At 41.8% G+C, this 16,715-nt stretch overlaps 1 protein-coding gene across 3 annotated transcripts in view; it reads right to left on the minus strand.

The window, feature by feature from the left end:
* Paaf1 (proteasomal ATPase associated factor 1) overlaps window positions 1-6,794 on the minus strand; it is a 35,017-nt gene extending 28,223 nt beyond the window's left edge. Inside the window, exons 1-3 of one of the 3 annotated variants that reach the window (XM_070035033.1) lie at window positions 6,693-6,794; window positions 4,308-4,387; window positions 2,336-2,439 (exon numbers count right to left, since the gene is read on the minus strand). In XM_070035033.1, the coding sequence (XP_069891134.1) occupies window positions 2,336-2,439; window positions 4,308-4,387; window positions 6,693-6,739 (231 nt within the window). In that variant the 5' untranslated portion in view covers window positions 6,740-6,794. Of the gene's footprint in view, window positions 1-2,335; window positions 2,440-4,307; window positions 4,388-6,274; window positions 6,364-6,692 lie in introns of those variants that run through there. The other 2 variants (XM_070035035.1, XM_070035034.1) reach the window with 2 other exon arrangements.
* Window positions 6,795-16,715: the final 9,921 nt, after the last annotated feature.

Consider the following 16,715-nt stretch of genomic DNA (forward strand, 5'->3'; position numbering starts at 1 on the left):
GGCATTGGTGGCTCACACATGTAATACTAGCTACTCAGGAGGCTGAGATCTGAGGATCAAGGTTCAAAGACAGCCTGGGCAGGAAAGTCCATGGACTCTTATCTCCAATTAACCACCAGAAGACTAGAAGTGATGCTGTGGCTTAAGTGGTAGAGTGCTAGCCTTGAGCTGAAGAGCTGAGGGATAACACCCAGGCCCAGAGTTCAAGCCCCACGACCGATGAAAGAAAGGAAGAGAGAAAGGGGGGGGGAGAAAGAAAGGAAGAAAGAAAGGAAGGGAGGGAGGGAGGGAAGGAGGAAGGAAGGGAGGAAGGAAGGGAGGAAGGAAGGGAGGAAGGAAGGGAGGAAGGAAGGAAATTATTTGGGTAGGAATATTTTCTTTCTTTTCTTTACTTTTTTTTTAAATAGGTAAGGACTGGATACATTGCCCAGGTTTGCCTTGAATCCCTGGGGTCAAGTGACTCTCTTGCTTCAGCCTCCTAAATGGCTAGATCTACTGGTCTGTGCTATTGTGCTACAGAAAAAAATCATGGGTTGTTTATTTGTTTATATATTTGATGTTAAGAATTGAACCCAGGGCCTTATACTTACTCTACCAATGTGCTACACACTTCACACCTCTGTGAATATATGTTTATAACAGAAAATTCCATGAAAGTAGAGATCAGATATTTCCAATAAAAAATGAAGAGTATGAGTTGAGACATCTTGTAAGTATAAAATATACGTAAGATTTTAACTTTAAAAATGGAATGAAGCCGGGAGCCAGTGGCTCATGCCTGTAATCCTAGCTACTCAGGAGGCTGAGATCTGAGGATCACAGTTCAAAGCCAGCCCGGGCACGAAACTCTGTGAGACTCTTATCTCCAATAAACCACTAGAAAACCTGAAGTGGCACTGTAGCTCAAGCAGTAGAGCACTCGCCTTTAACTGAAGAGTGCAGGGACATCGCCCAGGCCCACAGTTCAAGCCCCACGACCGACCAAAAAAAAAAAGGAATGAAGCTAGGCACCAGTGGTCTCACACCTGTAATCCTAGCCTACTCAGGAGGTTGATATCTGAGAATTATGGTTTAAAGCCATACTGGGCAGGAAAGTCCCTGAGACTCATCTCTAATTAACTACCAAAAAAGTGAAGCTGTGGCTCAAGTGGTAGAGTACTAACCTTGAGCAAAAAAAAAAAAAAAAAAAAAAGGGAATCTGTTTGTAATAGTAGTAGTAGAAAGACAATCAATTAGGGATAAATAATAAATTCACTAATATGGTTATTAAACTTATATATATATAAAGTTATGTACCTTATAATACTTTATATACTTAATACATTCATATATAAAACTTTTACATGATTTTCATATATAGAACTTTATATAACTTTATATGTATTATACATTTATATATTATATATGTATATATATCATATAACTCTCTCTATATATGTATATATATGTATATATAACATTGAATACATACATGTGAGACACTGCAAATAAAATGATCTAAAATACCCCACCCCCCAAAAAAAGCTTAGAGATAGCACCCAGGTCCTGAGTTTGAGCTCCAGTACAAAAAGGAAAGAAAGCCAGGCGGATGGCTCATGCCTATAATCCTAGCTACTCAGGAGGCTGAGATCTAAGGATCTCAGTTCAAAACCAGCCCAGGCAGAAAAGTCCATTACACTCTTGTTTCGAATAAACCGCCAAAAAACCAGAGTGGCACTGTGGCTCAAAGTGGTAAAGCTCTAGCATTGAGCTAAAGAGCCTAGGGACAGCAATCAGGCCCAGAGTTCAAGCCTCATAACCAACAAAAAAAAAAAAAAAAGGAAAGAAAGAAAGGCAGGAAGGGAGGAAGGGAGGGAATATAAAATAAGCTTGTATAGTAATTATAGGTTGAAATAATATTTTAGGTACTTAGATTAAATAATTAAAATTAATTTCATCTATTTCTACTTTTTAATGTGGTTTCCAGAAAAATTTTAAATTATAGTTGCATTATCAGAGCTGATTTAAAGTGAGTAATTAACAACATTTGATTCCATTTAAAAGTAAATATAGGCTAAGTGTGGTATCCAACATGCCTGTAGATCAACATGCAGGTAGATCACAAGTTCAAGGCCAGCCAAGCCTACATAGTGAAACTTGGACTCAAAAACAAAAATGTAAATGTAACTAAAGAGAAAAAGAAAACTCTTAACACTAAGGAGTAAAAATTATTATTACTATACAAATGAAATGGAAGTCTACACAGATACACAGATAATAACATAAATATCTAAAGTAGATATGAGTAGAATCATAGTTTTGAATACTACATTATCAGCAAGACATAAAAACCTACCTTGTTTATTTCATTCACAATAAATCCTTCTGAAGCTGTAACCTCTGGGATGCCATCTAGGCCAATTCCTTGACAAGTTAAGCTGCCATACAATGATGGTTTCCCTATACAACACAAAAGAAACATCTCAAAAAATAAGAACTTAATATTATTCTCCTTGAAGATGCAACTCAGGCACCTGTATAGATACTATGTCCATGAAATAAAAATAGATTCTTGTGTTCAAAGTCAGGAGAAATGGGAAGAGCATACCTAAAATAGACTGGAAGGCTAAAAGGAACAAAGAATTAGTGCTGTATCTGCAGAGAGAGAATCTTTTTGTACAAAGCTGCTAGAAGTATCTCAATTTGTTTACTAGCTATAAAATACAATTCTTCAAGGAAGAAAGATTAACATGTCTGTGTGTGTGTATATGTGTGTGTTACACAGCAAAGAATTAAGCTTCAGTAATGTGAAAAAATCTTTAAACCTTTGCTTAAGTAGAAGACTGATTTTCCAGTCAAGTGAGTAGAATAAAATATTATCCTACATATGTACATATACAGATGGCACAATGAGATTAAAGACTTTTTCCAATCTTCTGGACTTCATATACTCACAGTTTTTGTGTCTGTCTTCCTGGCTAGACCATGAAGTCCTTGAATTCAGAAACTAGCTACAAGTAATTCAGTATAACAAATGTTATACTGAAGTTCTTAAGTTCTAGAAGTAATAGTAAAGTAGAAACCATCATGGATTTCAAACAAGGGATTAGGGAGAGGGATTTGTAGGGAGAATTAAGATTTTTATTTTATTTATTTTTGGGGGGGGGTCCGGTCGTGGGGCCTGAACTCTGGGCCGGGGCACTGTCCCTCAGCTCTTCACCTCAAGGCTAGTGCTCTACCACTTGAGCCACAGTGCCACTTCCGGCTTTTTTTCTTTTTGCTTATGTGGTGCTAAAGAATCAAACCCAGGGTCTCATGCATGCAAGGCAAGTACTCTACCACTGAGCCACCTTCCCAGCCCCGAGTAAGTTTTTTTTTTGTTGTTGTTTGGTTTGGTTTGGTTTTTTGGTCGGTTGTGGGGCCTGAACTCTGGGCCTAGGTGCTGTCCCTCAGCTCTTCAGCTCAAGGCTAACGCTCTACCACTTGAGCCATAGCACCACTTCCAACTTTTTCTACTTGAAAAAGATTTTGAAAGACAGTACCTGACTTGGAGGAAATTAAGGTCATGTTCAAATAATTTTTAGTTACAGACTCATTCTTATTTATATAATTAGTTGTGAAAATCAATAATGGATCCAGGTGCCAGTGACTCATGCCTGTAATCTTAGATACTTAGGAAGCTGAGATCTAAGGATCAAGGTTTGAAACCAACCCAGGCAAGTAAACCTGTGAGACGCTTATCTCTAAGTAACCACCAAAAAGCTGAAAGTTTCAGCTATGGTTCAAATGGTAGAGTTCTAGAATTGTGCAAAAAAGCTCAGGGACAGTGCCCAGGCCCTGAGTTCAAAACCCAGGACCAGGACACATACACACACACAAATCAGTAATGGCTCAATTCTGCATTAGTAGCCTAGACGCTGTCCCTAAGCTCCTTTGCTCAAGGCTACCACTCTACCACTTGAGCTACAGCACCACTTCCAGGTTTTTGGTAATTAATTGGAGATAAGAGTCTCATGGACTCTCCTGCCCAGGCTGGCTTTGAACTACAATCCTCAGATCTCAACCTTCTGGTATAAGCCACCAGTGCCCAGCTGAAAGCTGCAATCTAGAATGCAACAATACAGAGCTAAGGGACTGATTAAGATGCATTACTATCTTCATGTCTCCATAAACTGTCTGTGGCTACCCAACAGAAACTAGTCTGCAGGCCATCTGGAGTGGGATGGGAGTAATGTCAGTAGAGCACAGACCAGCTAAGCATGTTTATAGACCATAAACACTGTGTAAGCAAAAAAGAAACAAGCTATAATTCTAGAAGTAGTATATACCTTGTTTGAAGAGAGACCATAAAGATTGATGAACATTACCTTGAGGGTGACAACTCACCCAGGCCTCCCCTTCATCTTTCCTGTGAAGAGAAACAAAAGTCTAATTAGGCTCACACAAAGTCAACAGATACTATTGTCATAGAATCTACATTTTGGTCTTAAATGATGTAGTCTAACCTCCCATCCAGGCATAGATTATTCTAACATAGTCATAAGTTATTTGTTGAACTATTTGTGGATTAAGTATCAATAGATACCTATAAGTTAAATCAATGCACACAATGGCCAATAAGGAGTTCACTTTGAAATAAATAATATCAAGATAATTATTGGGATTACTGTAAAGTAGGCCCTGTGCTAGGTAGGAACTTGGCCTATAGCCAACTAAACAAAAATACATTTATACTAAAGCTAGATATTAAAAAACTAAAGTTCAGCTGGGCGCCAGTGGCTCATACCTATAATCCTGGCTACTCAGGAGGCTGAGATCTAAGGATCAGGTTCAAAGCCAACTGGGGCAGGAATGTCCCTGAGACTCTTATCTCCAACCAGAAAACCAGAAGTAGAGCTGTGGCTCAAGTTGAAAAGCACTAGCCTTAAGCTGAAGAGCTCAAGGACAGTGCCCAGGTCCAGAGTTCAAGCTCCACGACCAACAACAACAACAAAAGGAAACTAAAGGTGAGAGAGAAGTCTCTTGCCCAAAGACATGTAGTTATGAAACTGGAACATTTGGGATTGATACCCAATAAGGTATGTGTTCTAACATACCTCTTTACATTTTAGAATGAACCTCCTCAGTCTTCCAAGTCTTGATATCTTTATACTGAATTTTAGGCCATGATGGAAGGGCCTACGCTAGCTAGTCATGGTGGCAGCAAATACCAATAACTCCAGTTACTTAGGAGGCAGAGACAAGAGAATCACAAGTTTGAGGCCACAGAAAAGTTAGCAAGGCCCTTTTCAAAAAAAAATTTTTTAGGGCTAAAAATTTTTTTTAGTGGTAAAGTGCTTGCCTTTCATGTTCCTCAGCACCACATAGCAGAAAAAGCTGGAAGTGGTACTGTGGCTCAATGGTAGAGCACTTCTAGCCTTGAGCTGAAGAGCTGAGGAACAGCACCCAGGCCCAGAGTTCAGGCCCCACAACTGGCAAAAAAAAAAAAAAAAAAATTAATAGAGGGTGGTAATGGAGGGGAGGAGGAGGGAGTGACTGTACATGACAGAACATACAGGAGACTAGCTTTCACTTATTTTCACCATGATTCAATTTGAAAACTTTCACTAGTAATAATAGTCATTTATGGCACTGAGACCTTCCTGATGATTACAGAATCATCACAGTATATGATCAATAAATATGTTACGCCAGGTGCCAGTGTCCAGGCCTGTGAACCTTACTACTTGGGAGGCTATGATCTGAGGGTAACAGTTCAAAGTTAGCTCGATCTCCAATTAATCACAGAAAAAGCGAAAAATGGTACTGTGTCTCAAATGGTGCTAGCTTTGAACCAAAAAAAAAAAAAAAAGGAGCACAGTGTCAGCACACTGGCCCACAATTCAAGCTCCAAGACTGGCAATAAGTAAAATAAAATAACTTTTAAAAATTATGTGTGTGTTAAATCTATGAATGGTTTGCTGTGTCATCCTAATAATGCAGTTTTCTTAAAGCTCAGTAACCATTACTTAAAATTAAGTGTATCAGCCAGGCACAATGGCTCATACCTGTAATCCTAGCTACTCAGGAGGCTGAGATCTGAGGATCTCGGTTCAAAGCCAGCCTTCGCAGGAAAGTCCATGATTAACCATTCGCAAACCATAAGTGGCCATATTCAAACTGGTAGAGCTATACCTGAGTGAAAGCTCAGGGACAGTATCCAGATCCTGAGTTCAAGTCATGGCCGACCAAAAAAAAAAAAAAAAAAAAAATCCACTGAACATGGAGTTAAGGGCCTGGACATGGTAGATGTTACCGTTTTCTGATAGTCCAGTCCATTATGTGCTGGGGACCGAGGAAGACACAAAGACTCCATCACATATGTAAAGTAGTACTGGAACTCTGAAAATGCTTGATGACCAGTATCTTGTAAATGACAACTAGAACACGAGTCTTCCTGACTCCCAGCTTACCTTCCTCCATCTCACTGATTTTAGTTCTGATGGAGGATCACAGTGAGTTATATATTCCACTTTAGTCTCAGGCCTGCCGTTCAAATTGAAAAATGATGATCAGGTGAGTTTAAGATTTATTTTTCTGGACTTTGAGCTCTCTGGGAGCCAGAGATATTGATAAAGCAATACTACAGTTATCCTGTACCAGGCATGGCCATCTCTGATGCAAAAACTACATCTGCTACCCGCCTCGACTCCCTGTTGTGGGCCTGGATTCACCTGAGGACCTGGGCCCAGTCGCTCTGAATCCTCAAGGGCGCCGCCATCTTGACCCCGCCTCCACCAGCCCACCTCTTTCCCCCTCTTCCGGAAGTGGCTCCCTCGAAAAGACGCGAGAGGACCGAAGGCGGGATCTATACCGAGAGATCACCAATGAAATCGCGGAGTGGGTTCCCTGCCCTTCCTCCCGCACGCTCCCCCAGACGGGCTGGCTCCCGGGGAGGACTGTCCCCTAAACTGCCGGCCAAACCCGCGCAGCTACAGCAGAGCGCGCGTCTGAGGCCTTTTCTATACCGGTTAGGTGAGCATCACGCACGGCGTCCCTGCGTGGGGAGGGCGCCGCGGGGTCGACGCGAGAGCGCTGGCGGCCTCTCACGCGCATGCGTCCTCTTCTTTAGGCGGGCTGGGCGCTTCAAGAGCTTGAGCTGCCGTGGGTTTTCTGTTTTCCCATCCTTCTCAAGCCTTCCTAGCCCTGGCTGGCCTCCACCATCCACCTGCCAACCACCTAGCCTGCCCTTTTCTATCTCTCAGCTCTGATCTGCTTGTTACTCCAGGGAGACTTCAGGAGTATTAACAGAGTCTCTTTTTAAAGCAGTGTATGTTCACCCTGTCAGCCTCACTTTAATTCTGCGAGTTAAACATTATCAGTGAAAACATTTAAAAGGTTAGATGCTAGCATTCGAATCTGGATCTCTTAGCCCTCTTCCCCTGTTCTTGTTCTTAAGAGATTTCCTCCTGGCCTTTAAAGATCTGAGTGTGCTTAGGAAGAGTAAACTTGTACAGTAATAGAAACTGTAATTTCCTATATTCTTGGTTTTCTCCTTATACAAACATTATCATCCCGGGCTGGGAATGTGGCACAGTGGTAGAGTGCTTGGGTAGCATGCATGATTCCTCATTGCCACATAAACAGAAAAAGCCGGAAGTGGCGCTGTGGCTTAAGTGGTAGAGTGCTAGCCTCGAACACCGAGAGGCTCAGGGACAAAGCCCAGGCCTTGAGTTCAAGCCCCAGAATTGGGGGGTGGGGAGGAGGAGGGGAATCATCAATCATCATCCCGACTTTCATAAAAAGATGACTAAGTGACTCCCAAAGGCATCTAATGAGGCAATAACAAAGCTATAGATATCCAATTAACTCATGTCTATTTCAAAGTCACCTCCCCAAATAATCCTGCCTGCAAAGCAAATGAGTTTTGTGTAGAGATAAAAAGTGATTAAGGGGCTGGGAAGGTGGCTCAGTGGTAGAGCGCTTGCCTTGCATGCTCGAGGCCCTGGGTTCGATTCCTCAGCACCACATAAGCAAAAAGAAAAAAGCCGGAAGTGGCGCTGTGGCTCAAGTGGTAGAGCGCTACCCTTGAGCTGAAGAGCTGAGGGACAGCGCTCAGGCCCAGAGTTCAGGCCCCATGACAGACAAAAAAAATTTTTTTTAATTCAATAAATAAAAAATAAAGGGCTGGGAAGGTGGCTCAGTGGTAGAGTGCTTGCCTTGCATACATGAGGCCCTGGGTTCGATTACTCAGCACCACATAAGCAGAAGAAGAAAAAAAAAAGAGCCAGAAGTGGCACTGTGGCTCAAGTGATAGAATGCTAGCCTTGAGCTGAAGAGCTGAGGGACAGTGCCCAGGCCCAGAGTTCAAGCCCCACAACCGACAAAAATAAAAAAAAAAAACCTTTTAAAAAAATAAAATAAAAAATAAATTCCTCTTGTGAACTCCTCAGTATGACCTGCAAAGCCCTGCTATTGTCACTTAGTCTTTTTGCCAACTTTCATTTCTTGTTCTCACATTTTCTCCAGTCACTGAAATATTTATGTTTTGTTGTTCTGGGGAAGGGGGTGGGCGATGTCTAATCCAGAAGGTCTTAGAGAGCACTACCAATCAGCTACATCCTCAGCCCAATCGCTGAATTTTTGTGTGTGTGTGCCAGACCTGGGGCTTGAACACAGGGCCTGGGTGCTGTCCCTGAGCTTATGATAGAGTAATGCTATATCACTTGAGCCACAACCCCACTTTTTATTTTTTGGTGGTTAATTGGAGATAAAAGTCTTACAGACTCTCTTACCAAGAGTTGGCTGGCTTCAAATGGTAATGCTCAGATCTCAGCCTCCTGAGCAGGTAAGATGACAGGTGTGAGCATGAATGCCTGGTTTGTTGAGCTTTTTGAGTAGATGTAAGCACTCTCACATGGTTTCAGTTCAAACTATTATCTCTCTGCCAGGCCTAGTGCTGAGGTACTGAGATAAACTGTATTTGTCATAAAAAAAAAAAAAAAACACCTTAGTTTTCCAAGGGACACAGACATATAAGCAGGCTTTAACAGTGCAATCTAGCCAGTGGTATTTGTAATACAAGAATACTAATATAATTATATCTGTACTTTGACCTTGTCTGCTGTATTGGTATTCTGTAGACTACCCAGGATGTCAACTTCTGTCCCTAAAGGCCACAACTGGGCCCGACAGGTGAAGAAGGAGGAGGAGGAGGAGGAAGACCCTCTAGACCAGCTGATTTCTCGCTCTGGCTGTGCTGCTTCTCACTTTGCAGTGCAAGAGTGCATGGCTCAACACCAGGACTGGAGGCAGTGTCAGCCTCAGGTGCAGGCCTTCAGGGATTGCATGAGCAAGCAGCAGGCAAAGCGGCGAGAGGAACTGCAGAAGAGAAAAGAGCAAAGCACTGCCCAGTGCTGAGACTCCCAGCCACCTGCCCTAAGCGTGGCCCTGCATAAACTAGCACCCACAGAGACCTGGAGAGGAAGGAATCCTAAGTGGTGGAAGTGTGGACCTGAAGATCTAAAACCTGGGAATACATTGAAAGTACCTACACATCAATAAGAAAAAGCACAGAGAAGAGTAAAACATACACTCCAAAAACTCTTCATCTTTGGGACTTGAAGGCCAGGTACCATGGATTTGGACATGATTACCAAGAGCTGTTTTATTTTAATGATCACATTTCATACATCCTTACCCTTCCTGTTCCACCAATGTTTGTATGTAAAACAAAATGGGATAAGAGGTACTCCCATCCTACCTCTTAGGTCAGTGTGCCAAATACTGACCTGATTACAGGGAAATTGTCATTTTCGAAGTAAATTCACAAGGTTTCCTCATCAGATCTTCATTTTTTTCATTCACAAGCTCAACAACAGAAAGTGTTTCTGGGGCATGTGTTGGAAACTGATGAGAGGAGCAGTGTGGCATCTGCCTGCCTGTTGCTTACAGTCTAGTTTCACAGGTGAAAATAAAGTAACACTGGAGCAGTTAACTTATTGTCTAAGAATGGCAGGAGCGCCTTTTATTTCATCAGCTATTTTGGATATTTCATTCATCTTAAGGGAAAGAAGCAAACAAGAAACTCTCAGCAAATGGGAACCAGAGTCTGCTGAATGAACAGAACATACAGAGTTGCATTTAAGCGGAAGAAATGGAAGAATATGGCTGCATGATAGAGCACTTGCCTAGCATGCATGAGTCCTGGGATTTGATACCTAATACCACATGAGCACACATCATTTAAAATCTCTAATCTACTGAACATCAGGTTTAATTACACAATATGCTGTAGTGTCAGTTGCTCACCTTCATATGTCTAACCAGGCAATGGATTTACTGCCACTGCCCAGTTTCATAAGGTTACATACTGTGCTAGCCCAGAAAAGTATCAAAATTCAGAAACAGAAGTACAGTTTTACTTTTGTCCACTATAAAGTAGAAAAACTTTTTTTTAATTAATTTAATTTTATTTTATTTGAGAACATACTGTACAGAGGGGTTACAATTACATTGGCAGGATAATGCATACATTTCTTACCAAGCATTGCAGCCTCCTCCTTTGTTTACCCTTCACCTCCCTTCCCAGCCTCCCCCCTCCCCCCCACCCAATCATACCCCCCTCCCCCCACACACACCGACATTGTAAAGCTTGCTTTGACATGACATTTTGTAATTCTCCTTGTTGCAACAGGTCCACCTGAATCCTTAAACGACTTGTTTGTCCCTATCTCCTCCACATGTTATACTGACATCAAATAAAGTGAAAGTGGGGGTTACACTGTGGGGGAGGGACTAAAGTAGAAAAACTTTTAAATGAGCTATTTTAGATAGAAATCATCTTACTGCTTATGTAATTAAATGCTATAGGTCATGGAGACAGCAGGGTGATACTAGCACAGATCGGTGAAAGGCCATCCTTAGCAGAAATAATGGCTTCCTATAACAAATTGTGTATAGCCAGGCACTGGTGGCTCCTGCCTGTAATCCTAGCTACTCATGACACTGACATCTGAGGATCCCAGTTCAAAGACAGCCTGGGCAGGAAAGTACATGAGACTCATTTCCAATTAAACACAAAAAGCCAGAAGTGGAGTTGTGCCTCAACAGGTAGAGTGCTAGCCTTGTGCAAAAAAAAAAAAAGAAAAAAAAAGCTCAAGGAGAACACCAAGGCCCTAGGTTGGAGCCCCAGTACCCACACACAAAAGTGTGTATGTCTTTATTACTTTCCTCACAAGCCTCCTAGAAAATATAGACCTTCCTCAGAATTGTTGGAAGAATGAGTTGTAAAAATAATGTTATATAAGTAATGAGTGGGGCTGGGAAGGTGGCTCAGTGGTAGAGCGCTTGCCTTGCATGCCTGAGGCCCTGGTTCGATTCCCCAGCACCACATAAGCAAAAAGAAAAAAGCCAGAAGTGGCACTATGACTCAAGTGGTAGAGTGCTAGCCTTGAGCTGAAGAGCTGAGGGATAGTGCCCAGGCCCAGAGTTCAGGACCCACGACTGGACCCCCCCCCCAAAAAAAAAAAAAGTAATGAGTGAGTTTAGAATCTAAGTCTGCCATCATTGTATACTAATGATCATCCTTAGTTATGATGTCTAAACCAGCCCTCCCAACACAGTATTCACAGCTTTTTACAGAGGTGCTGAAGGTGGGACTCGGTCTGTCTTGCTCTAAAGTTTGGCTTGTCCTCTCACAAGCATCCAGTGCACAGCTTAACACATAGTGAATAACCACACTGCCTGTTATTAGTTTGCTTTGTTAGCCCTTTACAAGAAAAATTAGTAAGTGTAAGCAACTCAGATGTAAAGTTTGGTGTTTTTCTTCAGTCTCAGTTCTGCAGCCCGCCATAGAGCTGGGGCTTAAGGTAGTCTATGCCTGAAGGTAGTTTATGCCTGTTCTGATACAATCTAACATCTACCTCTGGTAATTCTGGGTCACCTGGGAAGAGAGTAGGGGGACTTCTTGGCTGGGTGCCCCTCTTGACCAAGCCTAGATCAGACTCATGGTTTAGCTCTTCTGCTGCAAGGTCCTAATACAAAGGTGCACTGTAATATGTTTTACTAGTTAAGTAAGAAGATACTCCTCCCTCCCTAGGTAAAGTTGCCAGACTAGATCTTTGGTCTGCTGACTTTAGAAATTGGAAGAGAACTGGAGCAAGTCCAGACTGAAACTTTATACTTTCCCTTGGTAGGGAATACTGGGGCTCCCTCCTCTGCTTCAGCAAGGGGCTTAACGCTGGCAGAGGAAGTAAGAGGGATTCTTCTTTGGTTAGTAGCTATATCTTAAAGAATTTTCTTTCCCCAGAATGCTTGGGCATTCTGTCTGAATGTGAGCTGATCCTGTAAAAATGAGCTGAAATGTCTGAGAATAAGTTATCCCAGGGAGAGTGTTAACAGCAACATCATTTTACATTCTGCAAGAAGATTGGACATTTTGAAATCAAATGTATACAAAGAGATCAAAGTACAAATGAAATAAGCACAAGACACATTATCTACCCCTGCCTGCAGTCTTTCCAGCAGATCAGTTCACCCAATGCATGCTCACAGAGCTTTCCTCCTATTAGGGTCAAACACCCAGATTTGATTTCTTTCTCTGTGACAAAATCATCTACTTTCAGAATCTCAGCTGGTTATTTCACAGGCTTCCAAAGTACAAGCACTCTCACGCAGAGGAAAAGGACTAAAAGAAAAGCTATAGAATCTTCTGGTGTTAGCTAGGAAAACTGCATGTTTGACCTAGGCATTTTGTCCTTCTGGGAAGTTATTGAACTATATAACAATCAATTCCTAAAAGTTCCAGTAAAGTGCACTGAGCTGAGAACGGAGTGGCTTGGCACAATCCATGGGTGTGCCACTCACTGGCTGAGTGGATGACCTTGGGTAGGTATATTTCCTTCCCCAGAGAGATGATTCCATAGATTATGTATTGCCAGAGCCACCAGTAAAACTTAGCTATTCTGACTTTCAATCCAATGACTGTCGCTCTTTTCTCTCCTGCCTATCCCTCATGCTTTCACAGTCCCTATTAGGAATTCTTTAACCCCATCTAGACATTCAAAACTAAAATTATAAAGAACCGAACTACCAAAACATGTAACAAAATCAGTGAAGTCAGACCCAAGAAGACATACTGCATGTTCTATTTATATGTCATATTAATAGGCAACCCCAACCTATGGCAATATAAATGAGATTAGTCAATGCCTCTGGGGGAGAATGACAATATGAGAACTTTCTGGGGTAACACAAATGTTCTTTATTTGGGAATAAGTAGTAGATGCTGTTGCAAAACAGATCAGTTGATAATTGACTGAATACACAGTTAAAAGTCTGTTTCATTTTGTGTAAACCATGCCTTCAATTTAAAATTGTTTTGTTTTGTTTTGTTTCCAGTACCAGAGTTGGAACTCAGAGCCTCTTGTCTGCTTGGACTGCTTGCTCACAGCTGGCACTCTACCACGTCAGCTATACCTCCAGTCCAGCTTTTTTGCTGGTTAACTGGAGATGGGGAGTCTCATTTCTGCCCAGACTGGCTTTGAAGTGCAATCCTCCAGTTGTCAGGCTCCTTCCTAAGTAGCTAGGATTATAGATGTGAGCCACTAGTGCCTGTCCTAAAAAAATCTTTCAAAAAAGTATACCATGCCAGATGTAGTGGCTCACACCAATAATCCTGGCTACTCAGGAAGCTGAGGATCCTGGTTCAAAGAAAGTATGAGACTTTTCTTCAAACACACACACACACACAACACACACACACACACACACACACACACACACCCTAAACTACAATTGTTGAGAAGGGAATAAAATCTCATAATTACTGAGCCTTTTGCCACACACACACACACACACACACACACACACACACACACACACACAAAATCTCATAATTACTGAGCCTTTTGCCACACACACACACACACACACACACAAAATCTCATAATTACTGAGCCTTTTGCCACACACACACACACACACACACACACACACACACACACACACACACACACACACACACACACACACACACACACACACACACACACACACACACACACACACACACACACACACACACACACACACACACACACACACACACACACACCCTAAACTACAATTGTTGAGAAGGGAATAAAATCTCATAATTACTGAGCCTTTTGCTTTTTCTCCATCTCCTACCTCTAAAAAAGAGATAACCTCATCTTACAAATTAAAAAAAAACAAAAAAACGAAGTTCAATGAAGTTAACACACCAGGAAAAAAAACAACAAAAAACCACCACAGGCTTTAAAACTAATACACACAGAAACCCAAGGCCAACCCAGGTTTGTCTGCCTCTTTTTCTTATAATAGTTGTCTCAAGGAGATAAGAGAAAGGTATTTTCAACTTGGAGCACAGATACTTTTGTTCTGTTTAATTCATTTCATTGTTCTGTGATCCTAAGAAAACATTTTTTCCCTGTGCTTTACTCTAGAGAACCAAAGGAAGCTTATAATTGTTGTGTAGCCCTGAGGATCCAGTAAAACTATCTCCTATTTGTTTTGCTAGGATGGAACATTAAGAACAATTTCCATTTCTCAGGTCAGATTAACCATGAGCAACAAAAGTCCTTTGACTCCAGTGGAAGGGTAAATCATCAACTAGGTGAGTGGTAAGAAGGTTCCAAGGATACAGAATCCAAAGGCCTCCTATTGAAGAGATAAGTCTGACTCATCTCTTAGTGATGCAATAGAAAGGGATGGGCTGGCAATCAGGAGATCTGAATCCTGCTGTTGCTCTGCCCGTGAAATGCCCTGTGACACTGGGCAAATCACAGCTTTCTGGGCCCTGAACATGCAGTTGTTAAAGGAAACAATGAGGCTGGCTGTTCCTAAACTCTTTCAGCTCAATATCTTGTTAACATGTAAATGCATCTTTTATGTCATTATACTTCCCTAGTCTCTCACTCATTTGTTCTGTTTTTTTGTGGTTATTGGTTTTTGTTTTTTTTTAATCTTCCCTAGAGGAGACTCAATAACGAGCAGTTCTATAACCAAAACATCAGTTCTCACTGGAAAATTCTGCCTTCACTCCCAGTGGGGTTCACTTGTAAGTCTTGACCTGCTGAACCTTCCATTTGAATTCAGAGGAGCATTTTAATGAGGTGTACCTGTCCCCAGTAGTGTTATGCCTTAGAAGGAAATTTGAGTTTCCTGTGGTTACCTATGGAGATCAAGGGAACAAATGCAAATAACTGCAGGACTGAAGCTGATGAGCCAGGAAAGTACATGAAGTGGTGAGACTGCTCACAGCTCTCCCAGATCCCCACAGAAGTAAAGGGGAAGAGAATTGTCTTTTAGCTGTGTGATAAGGTGATTTCATCTGTCCTAATTTCAGTTTCTTACCTGTAAGATCAGGATAATACAAATAACCTGAAAGAGAATTTCTAAATAGGAAGAGACCAATAAATGTGAGCTTCAGATACACACACACACATACTCACATATTCTCATATAGACAGACATTCACAGGCACATACACAATATCCCGAGACCCCCAGCACAAGTGTTGGTTCCACAAATGATAGCTATTCTGCATGAATGCATGAATGCTTAGAAAGGGGAAAACATTAGGGGCCACCTAACTAGAGGTTCTTAAAGAGGTAATCCTGGATTAGCAGCACAAGTATCACTTGGGAACTTGTAAGAAACGAAGTCTAGACCCTTACACCATACAACTGAAATTTTAAAAGGTAGGACATGAGTCTGTGCTGAAAAATACTCGTCCTGGGGCTGGGAAGGTGGCTCAGTGGTAGAGCGCTTGCCTTGCATGCATGAGGCCCTGGGTTTGATTCCTCAGCTTCACATAAGCAAAAAAAAAAAAAGCCAGAAGTGGTGCTGTGGCTCAAGTGGTAGAGTGCTAGCCTTGAGCTGAAGAGCTGAGGGACAGCGCCCAGGCCCAGAGTTCAGGGCCACGACAGGACCCCCACCCCCCCCCCCCCCAAAAAAAAAAACCTCATCCTGGTGATTTTCATGTTCCCTAGAAGTTTTGAGATTCAATGACTTAGATAAGTCTTTGACAACTATTTCTACAAAGGGCCAAATAGTGAGTGTTTTAATTTTGTGTACTCTGTTGTAACTACTCAACCATGTCATTATAGCATTAAAGCAGTCATAGACAACATTGAGTGAATGAGCAGAGGTCTGTTCCAATAAATCTTTATTTATAAAGACAGAAGGTCTTGTGACTGTACTATATAACTAATATTCATTTCAAAATACCTGATTTTGTGACATATTTTACCTCAATAAATCATTAAAACAGAACCAAACAACAACAAAAGCCAGTGGGTTAGGATTTGCTGTTTTTTTTTTTTTTTGGTTGGTCCTGGGGCTTGAACTCTGGGCCTGGGCGCTGTCCCTCAGCTCTTCAGCTCAAGGCTAGCACTCTACTACTTAAGCCACAGTGCCACTTCCGGTTTTCCAGTGGTTTATTGGAGATAAAGAGACTCACGGAGTTTCCTGCCCAAGCTGGCTTTGAACCTCGATCCTCAGATCTCAACCTCCTGAATAGCTAGGAGGATTACAGGTGTGAGCCACCAGCACATGGTAGTTTAGGATTTGCTTTATAGGCAGTCATTTGCTGACTCCTACCCAAGATCTACTTTCCCTTATTTCAGCTTGTTCCAGGAAAACTTAATTAGCAGGTATAAACCTTTACCTGAATACTTTTGTCGTTACTAACTTACAAAGCAATTTATTTTACT

Source organism: Dipodomys merriami, unplaced genomic scaffold, assembly GCF_024711535.1.
Source record: "Dipodomys merriami isolate MVZ:Mamm:240054 unplaced genomic scaffold, mDipMer1.0.p SCAF_25, whole genome shotgun sequence".
NCBI classification, from domain to species: Eukaryota; Metazoa; Chordata; class Mammalia; order Rodentia; family Heteromyidae; genus Dipodomys; species Dipodomys merriami.